The sequence below is a fragment of the Arvicanthis niloticus genome, chromosome 1 (assembly GCF_011762505.2).
Source record: "Arvicanthis niloticus isolate mArvNil1 chromosome 1, mArvNil1.pat.X, whole genome shotgun sequence".
Taxonomy (NCBI): domain Eukaryota; kingdom Metazoa; phylum Chordata; class Mammalia; order Rodentia; family Muridae; genus Arvicanthis; species Arvicanthis niloticus.
Window position 1 is genome coordinate 88,771,128 of NC_047658.1, and position 13,180 is coordinate 88,784,307.

Here is a 13,180-nt window from a genome sequence, read left to right on the forward strand (position 1 = left end):
TATCCTGATGCTAGAAAGCAAGTGTCCTGGTAACTGTTCTGTTGTTGTGAAGAGACAGCACAGCCAGGGCAGCTCTTAGAAGAAAGCATTTTATTGGGGGCTCGATTACTGTTCAGAGGCTTAGTCTGTTATCATTATAGCAGGGAGCATGTTACATGCACATAGATAGACATGGTGCTTAAGAATTAAGTTGAGAGTTATAGCTTGATCCACAGGCAGAGAGCAAGACTGGGCTCGTGCTTTTTAAACCTCAAAGCCCACCCCCAGAAACATACTTCCCCCAACAAGGCCACACCTCCTGATCCTTCTAAGCCTATCAAGCAGCTCCATACCATTTTATTATCCAATAGGGGCAATCTTATCTGAACCACCACAGCATGTGACAACACTGATCAATTATTGGAGGAAATAACACAGATGATCCCCGGCCGTGCATTCTCCTGTCCTTTTCTTCCTAACTAATGATCACAATATGAGCAAGCTGACAGCACGTGGCTATTACAAAATATGGGATAACATTATAATGGAGAAAACATAGCAAAGAATATGGCATTCTGGGTCCTCACCATTGAGGAGCTTCTATGTCAGCCCCAAGTCACCTTCATCTGGTCTTCTATATGATAGAAAACCAGACATTTATCTTCTCTAAGGGAGTACTTCTCAATGAACCATGTGACGCAGCATAACCCTACCAGACACTTCTGAGGGACAACAGGAACTGCCACTCCCATTCTCTCAGAAATTTGTCTGTCTACTGTCATGATCATTTTTCTGGTTAAGATTTGAAGAAGAACACTCACCTGTTACTGATATGACTGAACTTTTAGAGCTCATTATTTCTTATTATTTTTAGAGCTAATTATTTATTTAAAAAATAAAATAATTTAAAAATGAAAACAAACACAAAATGATGAGGAATGGCAATGTTCAGGGCTCCTTTTTCCTAAGGAAAAGACATGCCATGGTAGATCACACTACATTCAATCTGGGATGTTAACAATGGAGTGCAGAAATAGCAGGCTGGTGTCATGAAGAACTGTTGAAAGCCTGCATTAGAACTCCTTTCAGCATACCTGTTTTGACATTTTTATTAACAATTTGAGCAAAGAATTAATTAAATTGTAATGAGATGTGGAGGTGACGTGGTGCCAAGAGACAAGTTCCTGCTTTGGAAAATGAAATCATGTAACTACAGAATTACAACAGTAGGACCAAGAGAAGAGGCTTTTGGGGTTGCTCATAGCTCCCCATTTTACAGATTAGAGAAACTGAGGCTTAGAGACAACAAAACACCTGGACAAAATACACAAAGAATCAAAAGTAAAGCCAAGAGCTGAAAATGTAGCTCAACGGTAAAGTATTTTCCTAGCGACACAAAGACCTAGGCTCAACCTTTAAGACCTTTAAAAAAAAAGTATGGATTTAACCTTTCTATTTTTCAAGAATATGAAAGCTAAATCATGACTTGAGTTTCAAGCAGACATTTGAAAAAACGTAACTGTAGCTATGAACTGATGAGAGGAGATGAAATTTAATCAGGTCAAATGTGTAAGGACCTACATGTTAGTTTTTTTTTTTTTTTTTTTTTTTAATCCACTGCTTAAGCACAGCAGGGGTAGCTATGCCTCAATCATCAGCACTTGTAGGAAAACATTCAGAGATGCTACTTAGCTTTGAGCTGGAGATGTTAACAGTGTGATGTAGCTACAGGAAAAAGATGGTGGAATCTTAGGCGGCATTGCTAGAAACAGAATTTATCCAAGCTTGGGGGTGAGGGTCCCGTTGAACTTTACACTCTACACCTGGGATTCTCATCCAGTCCTTGGTACCAGATTTTTAGCAGCAACCTAGATAAATTCATCAACATGTAGGAGAATAGCCTGGGATGGAGACATGTGCATAATACTCAAAGGAAGATCGGAGGCTTCAGAGCTCTGTAATTAAAACCTTGAATCTTGGAGCCAGACTGTCTGGGTTTAATCCTAGCTCTGCCAATTACTGAGTGTATGTTTATTTAACCTCTTTTCACTCTCTGTAAATTAGGACTTATAATAATGCCTATAATACCTATCTCCAAAGATAAGTGAGGTAGAGCCTTTTAAGTAGTTTGCACATTATGGCACAAAACAAGCACTTGATACATGTTAGCTATTGTTAGAATTAAGATTCTAATGTGGAGATGTGGAGAGTACACTTGGAGATATAGGCATCGATTTGTGTGCGTGTGCTTCTCAACCTCAGTCAGAGAAGATTCTCTCTCTCTCTCTCTCTCTCTCTCTCTCTCTCTCTCTCTCTCTCTCTCTCCAGTATACAGGAATTAATGCTGAGACTCAACACTGGTCAAAGCACTGAGAATAAGTAACTGAGAGTGCCCAGCCCTAAAAAGGACATCTACAGCGCATGCTTCCCAAGGCTCGGGGAGCATTAGAAGAGGGGGAAATAAGAATACAAGAGCTGGAGGATAAGGAGGAGAGTTGTGAGGTGATGCTTTCTGCTAATGTCAAGGCCATTGCCTTCATGAACTCACAGTAACAGTGGCTACCTGAACAACACCCACACAAGGTCAGCATCCCAGCACAGAGGAATAGGGAGCTCATGCGCCCCCACTCTTGCCTGAGGGGCTGCTGGCAGTTGATGGCTGCTGGAGAAGTCCTTTTTCTTCAGAGGTAGTGGCCACTGGTAAGTTGTTCATGCTCCAGTGGGTGCCCCACATCAATAAACTATGGGAATCACTAATTGAACTCAGTGCGTTATTTTTTGAAGAAGAGAAGAAGGAAGAAGAAGAAAAGGAAAGGAGGAAGACAAAAAGGAGGAGGAGGAGGAAGAAGAAGAGGAGAAGGAGGAGGAAGAAGAGGAGGAGGGGAGAAAACAAAATGAAATTGGGAGAGAACATGTTAGAGGGTTCTGGGGAAAGCTGAGATTGAAAGTGATGTGAAATTCTCAGAATAAATACAAATATATTTTTTAAAAATAATCCAAAGAAATGGTAATAATATGGTAGGGTTTAACAGTTATCAAATTACTTAACACGCATTAGAAGCTAGTCCCTACAGTAGAGAGATTGGTCTAAGTTTTCTAGGGATGGGCTTGGTTTGTAAACAGAAAGTATTTCCAAGTTTGAACAAGAATGCACAGACCTTGTCCTGAAGTCATCGTCAGCCTAATAATAGCTGAGGGTAGTGGTGGGGTCATCTAGCCATCTCGTGAAGGTCTTCACTTTGGGAACACTGGTCCAGGTTTGTAGGGGATGAAATTCCCACCTGGGATGCAGGGTTCTAACCAGCTAGGGTTGGCCACTGGGAGCTGTTCTGTGGACAACCTCTTGGCACTCATTAGAAGTGGAAGTGCCCTGTCCTTTATTTCCTCTTGCATTGTCACTGAGATGAAACCAGTTACACACTGGCCCTTATAGAGCGTCTGGTACCCTGGACAGCTCCCTGGGGAGCAGACCACCGCTAGGGGGCGGCCGCCAAGAGATGAATAAGTCTGCGACTCTGGGGCTAGCTTGATTTCTAGGCCCAGTAGGGGAGGGGGGGAGGCAGTGATGAGGTGGTGTGCGAATTGGATATAGGTTTGTGCTCCATGGGTGCGAGACAGAGCGAGCCGCCTGGGTGTGAGTCAGCGCGCGGGTGCTAGGGGGCTCGGTAACTAGTCACGGAATCTCACTCTCGCTTCATTCCTCCACCCATCCATTTTGCACTGTGCGCCTGAGTCCCCAGGCGTGTGCGCACACTGCGCGATGCCAGGTTCCAGGCTGTGTGTATTGGTTTGGCTAGATGTCTGGGGATGGGGTGTGTCATTGTTGTGTTCCTATCTTTGGGTTAGGGGTATTCTCCTCTCCACCCTCTGCGGGGTGTTGAGAGTCCGGATTAGAGTGATCTTGCTCCTGTGCTAATGTATGCATGGTGCATGTGTGGGTAAGTGTAGTGAAACCGAGTATCAGGGTTGGGTGCTTCCATCAGCACCCGGGTCTATGTCTAGGGTGGGTGTTGGTGTAATCTCGACTCAGGTGTCCAAAGACTGGAGTGATGGGGTGTCCACTCTCCCACAGCAATACACGATATACCTGCCACCCTCCCCTCCCTGCCCCAAGCTGGCCAAGGCTCTCCGTAGGGAGAAGTCCGCATGGGGAGGACCTGGGTCGGTGTTGTACCTGAGAGGAATAAGAGAGTCAGGGTGCAAGGGGCGGGCCAGGTCCCCGGGCGCGGCGCGGGCTCGGGGGACCCGCGCGGCTGACGTCAGGCGACTCCTTAAATAGAGCCGGTAGCGCGCTCCACTCGGCATTTCCCGAGGAGCCAGAACGCAGCCCGCGCCAGCGCCAGCGCCACCGTCCGGTCCGATCATCCTCCCGCCGGCACTGCCGCGCGGCCACAGAGCGTCCCCTGAAAGGCGCTCGGAGCATCCGGAATGGGGCTTCGGGCGCTGGGTGCGCTCCGAACCCGACGCGCGTGAGAGTCGAAGAGTGCCGGGAGCCGCCCCACTGTCCGGAGCCCCCATCGCTTAGTACCGGGAAATGCTGGCAATGCAGCCACCTGGTCCCCGAGGAGCCACCGTACCCGGGACCCCCGGGCACGGTGCTCGCCCAGGCCAGCAGCCCCCGGAGGAGATTATATCTCCTAGGCCCAACCCGCACGGCGGGGACAGCGCCACGCGAGCCCTCTAGGCAATCGCAGAGCCACGCAGCAGCTCCGCCGCAGGTGCCACCTCGGAAACCATGACCCCCTGCGCGGGCCCATGGAGCTATGGCCTATAGGGTCCTGGGCCGCGCGGGGCCACCTCAGCCGCGGAGAGCGCGCAGGCTGCTCTTCGCCTTCACACTGTCCTTGTCCTGCACTTACCTGTGTTACAGCTTCCTGTGCTGCTGCGACGGTCTGGGCCAGAGCCGCCTGCTCGGCGCACCGCGCTGCCTCCGCGGCCCCAGCGCAAGCGGCCAGAAACTTCTGGCGAAGTCCCGCCCGTGTGATCCCCCGGGGCCGACGCCCAGTGAGCCCAGCGCTCCCAGCGCGCTCGCCGCTGCCGCGCCAGCACCGCGCCTCTCCGGATCCAACCACTCAGGCTCCCCGAAGCCAGGCACCAAACGGCTGCCCCAAGCCCTCATTGTGGGCGTCAAGAAAGGGGGAACCCGGGCAGTGCTGGAGTTTATCCGCGTGCACCCAGACGTGCGGGCCTTGGGCACCGAGCCTCACTTCTTCGACAGGAACTACGGTCGAGGGCTGGACTGGTACAGGTAAGAGGGCCAGGACAGCGCCACTCTGAGCTTTGGGTTCGCTCCATTCTTGGAGCCATTCCTTGCCTTTCTTAATCCAGCAAGTGGGATGTGGGGTGATTACTGTAGAGGGTCTATCCAGAACTTCCCGGAGACTGGCTCTTCACGAGGTACTTTGAAGCTGAAAGGGAAAGGGCATTCCCTCCCCCCGCCCCCCGGGTCCCCTGGAAGGTAGGGGACATTTCCAGTCAAAACTAGGTGCTGGCTGGAGGACTGCCTTCTTTGTCCAGTTTTTAGGGCAGATGGGGCTGGTTGCCTAAGGCAAAAAGCTGTCTAACCACAGTTCTACTCCTACCCCTAAGCCGATTTCCCCTGGCCTGTGTGGCACCTGGCGTTGAAAAAGGGAAATCGCCACAAAGGCCCTCTGTGGTGATTTCTGCCTGGGCGGGTTCTCATACTTAGGGCAAAATGAGAGTGTATCCTGAGTTCTTGCAATGAGAAGAATGCCAGTCTCTGCTGTAGATACTCGCTACATTCTGGGCCCGCTGCCCCAGGAGTTCTAGTTAGTGTGCTTGGAGTATAAGACCTTTTATTATGGTCCTGTCTCTGACACATCAAGCAAGTTCCTCAAACTCTCTTCCAGCATCTCTTTCACCATCAATCACAAGGGGCTGGAAAATAGTTCTTGCCCTGTTTTCCTGACAAGTCTTTTTCAAAGTGTTTGAAAGATGTACAAATGAGGGACAGGAAGGATTTGGAAGATAGGTGGGCACTTCAGGTGAAGTAGGATCCTAGGAGTAGTTAGGCATGCCTAGAATGCCCACTCTTCCCTTGGACTTTTGCCAGCTATAGAGTCCCTCCCTCCCCTAGAGGGTGGTGTCTGCACCTACAATGAGGCTTCATTAGGGTGGCAGCCTTCACTCTCCAGTGCCTCTGGTGTCCATTGGCCTTCACACCTTGTGTTGTGCAGAATTGCAGGATAGGTCCATGGAGGGACTAAGTCAGGGCACCCCTGGGACTATAGTATAGTGTGTGAGCCTCAGAGATGTCACAGAATCTACCTGAAGACATTCTAGACAGCTCTGAACAGTAATGCAATTCTGGAGGGATGCCATGGTAGCTGCCACAGTCGCTGTGGCTATTTCTTTTATTTTTCATATAATAGGAGACCCTTTACTCACTAGAGTAAAAGTATACTGGATAAAAGATAATTTCATTGGAAAGATATCCCCTTCAGAGTCATAACAGAGAGTTCTGCATTTCCAAAAAAAAAAAAAAGGGGGGGGGGATCCACAGGAATGCCTTGTCACCTTTCTCAGCTAGCCCTGGCCAGCACAGCTTCGACTGTTAGGAGCAAGAGATGGGACATGTGCTGTCTGTCCCCAAGAGGCAGACACATAGTTTGTAGTGGATCCAAGCAAGGAACTTCCGGCATACAGTCAGGTGTGGCTTCATGCCAATGCTGATGGCCCACCATGCTTTCTGGACTGTGACCCATAGGTGTTCCATTTAGTTAAGTGCAAAGACTCTTTGAACCCGACCCCAGGGTATGGGCTGCAGAAGCATCGAACACCAGCCCCCTGCTTGAGGTCATCCTCAGCCACACTCATTGCACGCCAGGGTTTCCTCGATGGAAAATATGAAGATAGTTATGAAACCTTTTCCCATGGTGGAGTGCTTTTAAGTGCAAAATAGCAAAATTCTGAGCATCTAGCTTTTAGGTGATAAGCACCCATAAGCACCACTATGTTGAGCCCAGGCTCCTTTTCCCTGTTTCTGTCTCCTCCAAACGGCATACCTCAGGCTTCCTTTCTGGAGCCTGTGTCATTCAGGGATGACTGCCTTTTATTTTTAACCTTGGCATGTGTGATTCTAAGCCAGCTTAGCTGTGAACCTTGGAGATGGGAGGGAGCCATGCCTTTTTTTTTTTTCTTTCCTAGCACATTTGGATTCTGCTAAAATTCTCAGCTGAATCTTGGTAGGTTTTATTTAACATGAAGCACACTGACAGCTCCACTTCTTTCTCCCCTCTCCCTCTCCCCTTTCCTTCTTGATATTTCTAAAGGAAAGATTAGCCTGGAGGTCTGGTCATAACTATGATACCTATCAGTTTTCCAGGAAGGCTGGGAAGTCTACAGCACTCAGGAAAGGTCTGTGTGTTTTGTGCTTTTGAGGGGGGTTGCAAACCAGCACCCTCCAAAGTCAGTATTTCATACAGGGATTGCTGTTTCCTCAAAAGGTAATATACTCCTCTGTTTTGGCACTGTTTCTCTCTGTTTTATCCTTTATCATCACTTAAGTAACATGCAGTGATTGCGGAAACTATGGGGATTCCTGGGATTCTTTACACTCTGTGTTCAAGGAGCCAGCCTTCTGCCCACTGCTATAGCCTCAGTTTCCCAGGGTGGAGCCCATGAATGCAGTGGAGTCCGTGATACTCTGTCCATTTTGAAGCTCTGGAGCACTTCTTAGGCCAGGTGGTCTAAATGCAGATAGACAAAGGGAAAATAAGAATTACCATCGTGAAACTACAGGTGAGACTTCTCCTCCAATGAAGACAGAGTTCATACAGCCAGAGAGACAAGCCATCAGCAAAAGGGACAAGCCAACAGAGCTCTCATCTTCTTTGTTCCTGGATCCTAATCCCTTCCTGGGAACCGCCAAACCAAATCACGCTCCTCCGCTCCTCCGCTCCTCCGCTCCTCCGAGCCAAATCAAATCCTCCGAACTCAGCTCTCTACAGGGGAGTCCCTCTGAGAGTCTTCTGTGATCATACTTCACCTGGTTGTCTGACCTGAGTTCCTCCCTTCAAATTTCCTCCCAGATGCAGCCTTTGGACCCATGCATGGGGTTTCCCGGTGGGAGCCACTAGCTGCTTGGAAGGAAAGGAGATGGGATACAAAGCCGATGACAATCCCAGGGTGGAACCCACTGTGTCAAAGACCAGAGATGACCTCTTTAAATGCTTCATGGTTTGTAAGAAAAGATGATCACCTTGAGTCTCAGCTGCCTTCTCATGGGAATGAAGCCCATAATAATTGTCTTGGGTTTGAAGAATGCATGGAACATTGCATGAGTGCCACTGGAGGGGGTGGACTTTGGCGCATAAAGATAAGCCAATGATGTTACTACTGTTGCCACAATTGCTGCCGTTCTGCTGCCAACGTTCCCGTTATTGCCATTAATACTACTGCTAGCACAAAGGTTAGAGCAGTCCCTGCCGCCACCGCCAGATGTGGCCAAAGAACGCATCACTAAAGAAATAACTTCACACTTCCGTTGTTTCATGTGTGTGTGTATGTGTGTGTGTGTGTGTGCGATGCATGTGTGTGTGTGTGTGGGGGTGCATGTATATGTGTGAGTACATGCATTGAAGGTACAAGTTGAGTTGTTCTTGTTTTTTTGAAACGGGGTCTCTCACTAAACCTGAAACTCAATGATACACTAGGGAAAATGACCAGCAAGCCTCAGGAAAATGCCTCCCCAGCAAAGAGATGATAGGAACTCGCTACTGGGTTTTGGGTTTTATGTGAGTTCTGGCACCTGAACTGAGGACCCTCATGCTTGTGTGCACTGCAAGCGCTTTAGAAGCCGAGCCACTCCCTCAGGCCAATATGTCCCTCTTTCTGACTTCCTTTCTGTACTCTTCCCCACTCCCACCTTTCCCACCCTTACTTCTTTCTCTCCCCTCCTTTCCCATCATCTTCTCTTTCTTAACTTTGCATTGGTAGAATTTCGCCTCATATTTCTAACTATTCACCTTTACAAATGAGGACAATGGCTGACCTGGTCTTTTACATCACATGAAAACCATGTAGGACAGACACCTTATATGGAAACACTCAACATACCTAAGGTTTCATATAAGATACTGCTGTTTTATGAAAGATTGCCTCTGATCCAGACTATTTGAAATGTTTGTCATTTATAGAGAAATATAACGGTATAGTGTCCAGGAATCTTTAGGGTTCAAAATGAAGTTGAGTTCTGTTTCAAGTGTCTCAATTCTGCTAGCCCTATGGGTTGGTAGGGTGTATATATGGAGAGGAAGGGACTCTTTGCTAAATGCATTAAAATTCCAGCTAGGGAAAGCTAATACATGCTAATTGACCCTACACTGGCATCCAACTTGTTATTAATTTTAGATGTCATCTCTTATCTGTTTGCTTTCTTGCTCAGTGTCTGTGTGTTCTTGGGACTGTATAAGACAAGCAGACACAGGATTTGCCCCAGAGGTAATGCTCTAAGTAAGACAAAGAGGGAAAAGCACAGGATGACTTCTATCACATTATCAAGCTCATGCAAATCTGTGACTCATATGTAATAGCAAAGCCAAACTCTGGCACAGCGAGCCTTAGGAGGAAGCCCACAGGCAAGAGACAGGACACAGAAGGCTTTGCCATCTCATAACAAACTCAACCATACACTCAACAGACTGACCTGTGCTCACTGTGTGTACCAGTGATCTGTGACTCCTGCACCAACATGTGTGGTCTCCTGTACAGCATCTTTGAGGACACATCTTTATAAGGAGTTTTTTTTTTTTTAAAATTAGTCCAGGGGAATGTAACCATTCTGATTAAATGAAGCCATAGAGTCTGGAAATCCTCTATCTATAGCCTCACAGCACATTGGAGGTATATTAGTTAGTTCCAGCTTTTGTACCACTCTTCTCAGTCACCAAATGGGCCAGAAGAGCTGTTGGTACTCAGGGAAGGTTTGGGGGGTGGGGGATGGGGAGTGGGGGAGCTTGTCTCACTTCTCTTTGGAGCTTTGAGGGACTGCATCTGGGAATGAAGAATGAGATTTCCCCCAGAGGTCTTTGTTTGAGGTTGTGAAGTGAAGAAGACCCTGACAGGCCCTGAGATTTTCACTGAATACACATTGTTAATACTGTTGTTTATGGTGTTACTATAGAAAAACAAAACAAAACACTTACTAGTAAATTTAGTTAAATGTAGAAGGTAAGAAGAAAAGCTGTTTTTGTTTTAGTTTTCTGAGATTAGAATGTCTTACAATGAATGGTTGATGTTCTGGCTTCCATGAAATACTCTGCTTCCACCTTGGTCACAGAACCACTTCCTATCACGCTGTTTTTTGCCTTTAGAGCCTGGCTTCCCCAATCACCCTGAAATTTACCAATCTTCCAAAGAAACACTGATTAGATGGAAAAGTACCCAACATGGAATCTCTGTAGTCAGCAGTGGGGGTGGGGTGGGGGTGGAGGCAGGGTTTGGGGGGATGTGTGTCTCTGTTGGGAGCTGTACCCATTTTGAAATTTCAAGTGTTACCCATGAGGGAGATACCCCTGAAAGCATCTATTTTACTACTAGGGAGTGGGTGGGGCAGATACTCACCAGAGATGAGCTGCTGTGATGTTCTCCATGGGCAGCTATAAAGAAGCACTTACTTACATAGATTGGGAGGTACATCCCAAGAGCCCCTATCCATTCTGGTGCACAGTCAATGCCAATAGGTGCCATTTCCTGAGGTATTGCTAATGTTCTCTGCATCCCGTGTTCAGCAGTGTTAAATAGCATTCTTCCCTTGGTTAGCCCTCCATGAATCATTTCTGAATGATTGAGTGACAGAGTGGGTGTGGAGGGGCGGAAGCACACAGCTCCCTATTGATCCGGATCTGCTGGAGGACTTGGAGGGGAGGCCAGCTCTCTGCGTGATGGCTCACAGCCAGTGGGCAAAGAAGAGGGAGGTAGATAAGCAGACACTCACAGGCTGTGAGTCAGGCCAGAGGGCTCTAAAAGGTCATGCAGCCAAGCTAAGTTTGTGGCACCCACCGTTTCCCCCAGAGCTAACTCTGAGGTGGGTTAATCCATTTATTTGTCAAACGCCCACCATTGGCCAGGCTCAGTGCCAGGCTGCTGTGGGCTGGCTCTGCTGCCACTCTTTTCTCCTAATGGGCTGTGCTGATGGGCTGGAGAGCTTTGTAGTCCATGAGCAGTTTGACAAGGTGGGTAAAAGCCACCAGTGAGTGGAAATAACTTAGCATTTCAGAGGTAATTGCTGCCTGTCAGGCTACACAGCTGGGCTGTTGGTCCAATGCTTTACTCCCCAGGGCTTTCTCTGTGGGATAATGGGACAGGGTGGGGAGCTGATGGCTCTGTGTGAGCACATTCTCCCAGGACACATGGCCAGATGTGCTGGTTTGGTCGTGGGGGCTTTGGCATCATGTGGGGTTCCTATGAACACATTAGCTGTTGTGTCTTCTCAAACGTCCATCCAGAGGCTCTGACAATGGTTTTTGCTCAGCTACCATCTGTGCCCCAGGTGGAGTCTGGAGGGATGTCCTCTACTATCTCCCAATCCATGGCAGTGCTCCCATTTTGGAGGGAAGACTCCAGCATTTTCTAGACTTCAGTCACTATAGTGCACAACCTCTATTGTCATTTCTTAATATTTGTGTTTCACTTATCTCATTTAAAATTGCAAGGATGTTTAGCTGAGAGTGAGCCAAGTGTGGAAGAGAGAGGTTTGATCAATGAGCACTGAGTTACAGACAGGAGCACAAGGTTCTGGTGAGTTAGTGCATTGGAGAGTGAATGGAGATAACATCAATGCACTCCACAATAAACAAAAAAATACCTAGGAGAATTCTGAATGCTCCACTATAAAGAACTGATAAATGGTTGAGGAGATAGATTTATGTAACCTGACGTATGTGTGACACACTGTATCTGTGTGTTGAAATATCAGGTGGTAATTAACCCCTAATGTTCGGCTTCGGTTACTGTAACAAAATACCAGAGACAAACAAGCAACCTTAGAAAGGAAAATGTTTATTTGGGCTCATAGTTTTAAAGGTTCCAGCTCACAGTTGCTTCATTCTTACAGTATGTGCCAAGGCAGTATACCGTGGTGAGTAGGTGGGGGAAGCCCCAACCTCATGGCTGGGAACACAGGAGACAGAGAGAAAGGGTCTAGATTCCTACTATTCTCTCCAAGGACACGTGCCAGGGACCTAATAGCTTCCACAGAAGCCAACCTCTTTTTTTTTAAATATTTCTTTTATATTTTGAGATTATACTATAATTATATCATTTCCCTCTCTTCTTTCTCCCTCCAGACAGTCTCATTTGCACCCCTTGCTTTCTTTCAAGTTCATGGCCTCCTCTTTCATGATTTGTTGTTACACACACATGTATATATACACACACATATATGTGTGTATATATATATATATGTGTATATATATATATGTGTGTGTGTATTACATAAATATAGACTGTATAATATTAATTTTATGTATATTTCCATGACCCACCATTTGGTATTGGATAACAAATTACTATGCTCTTCCCCAGGGAAGACTCTTTCTCCACATTCTTAGGTTGCCTATAGTTTTTTGTGTAGGGTTGAGGCTGTTTTCCTTCTTCATGCCATGGTTAGGCAACCATGCTGGTGAGACTTCCCGGGTGTAGCTTCCTGATGTTGTCAGGAGACATAATCTCACAGTAAACTCCACGTTCTTACACTCTTTCCAATGCCTCTTCTGCAATGTTTCCTGAGCTCTAGGTGCAAGAGTGTTATATAGATGTATCCACTGTGACAGATCCACAACTGCATTTTGATTGGTGGGGATTTTCTGTAATGGTCTCTGGAGGTCTGCTCTGAAAGAGAAGTTTCTCTGAGGAGTGAAAACTACACTTATCTGTGGGTGTAAAAAACAATATTTATAACGTGGTTGGGGATTGTGCTGTGGCGGCTGTAAGTTCTCCTTCATGACTCATCGGTTGGCTCGGTTTTCAATAGCAGGCATGATCTCCCTCTTGTTGAGTGGATTTTAAGTCCAATTAAAGAGCCATTGGTTACCACCAAGGTATGTGTGCCCCTACTGCACCCTTGGTTTGCTGGTCCTTGATGAAGTTCACAGGAATCATTGCTGGGTAGGACTGTTGGTTGCTGCTCTTCTTTGAAACCTTGCTGAGGTGTCTTCTGGTATCATGAAAGCCAGTGCCC

At 47.2% G+C, this 13,180-nt stretch overlaps 1 protein-coding gene across 1 annotated transcript in view; it reads left to right on the forward strand.

The window, feature by feature from the left end:
* Positions 1 to 4,294: 4,294 nt before the first annotated feature.
* Positions 4,295 to 13,180, forward strand: part of Hs3st2 (heparan sulfate-glucosamine 3-sulfotransferase 2) — a 103,724-nt gene continuing 94,838 nt past the window's right edge. Inside the window, exon 1 of the mRNA XM_034512033.2 lies at positions 4,295 to 5,227. Coding sequence (XP_034367924.1) covers positions 4,743 to 5,227 — 485 coding nt within the window. The 5' untranslated portion in view covers positions 4,295 to 4,742. The remainder of the gene's footprint in view (positions 5,228 to 13,180) is intronic.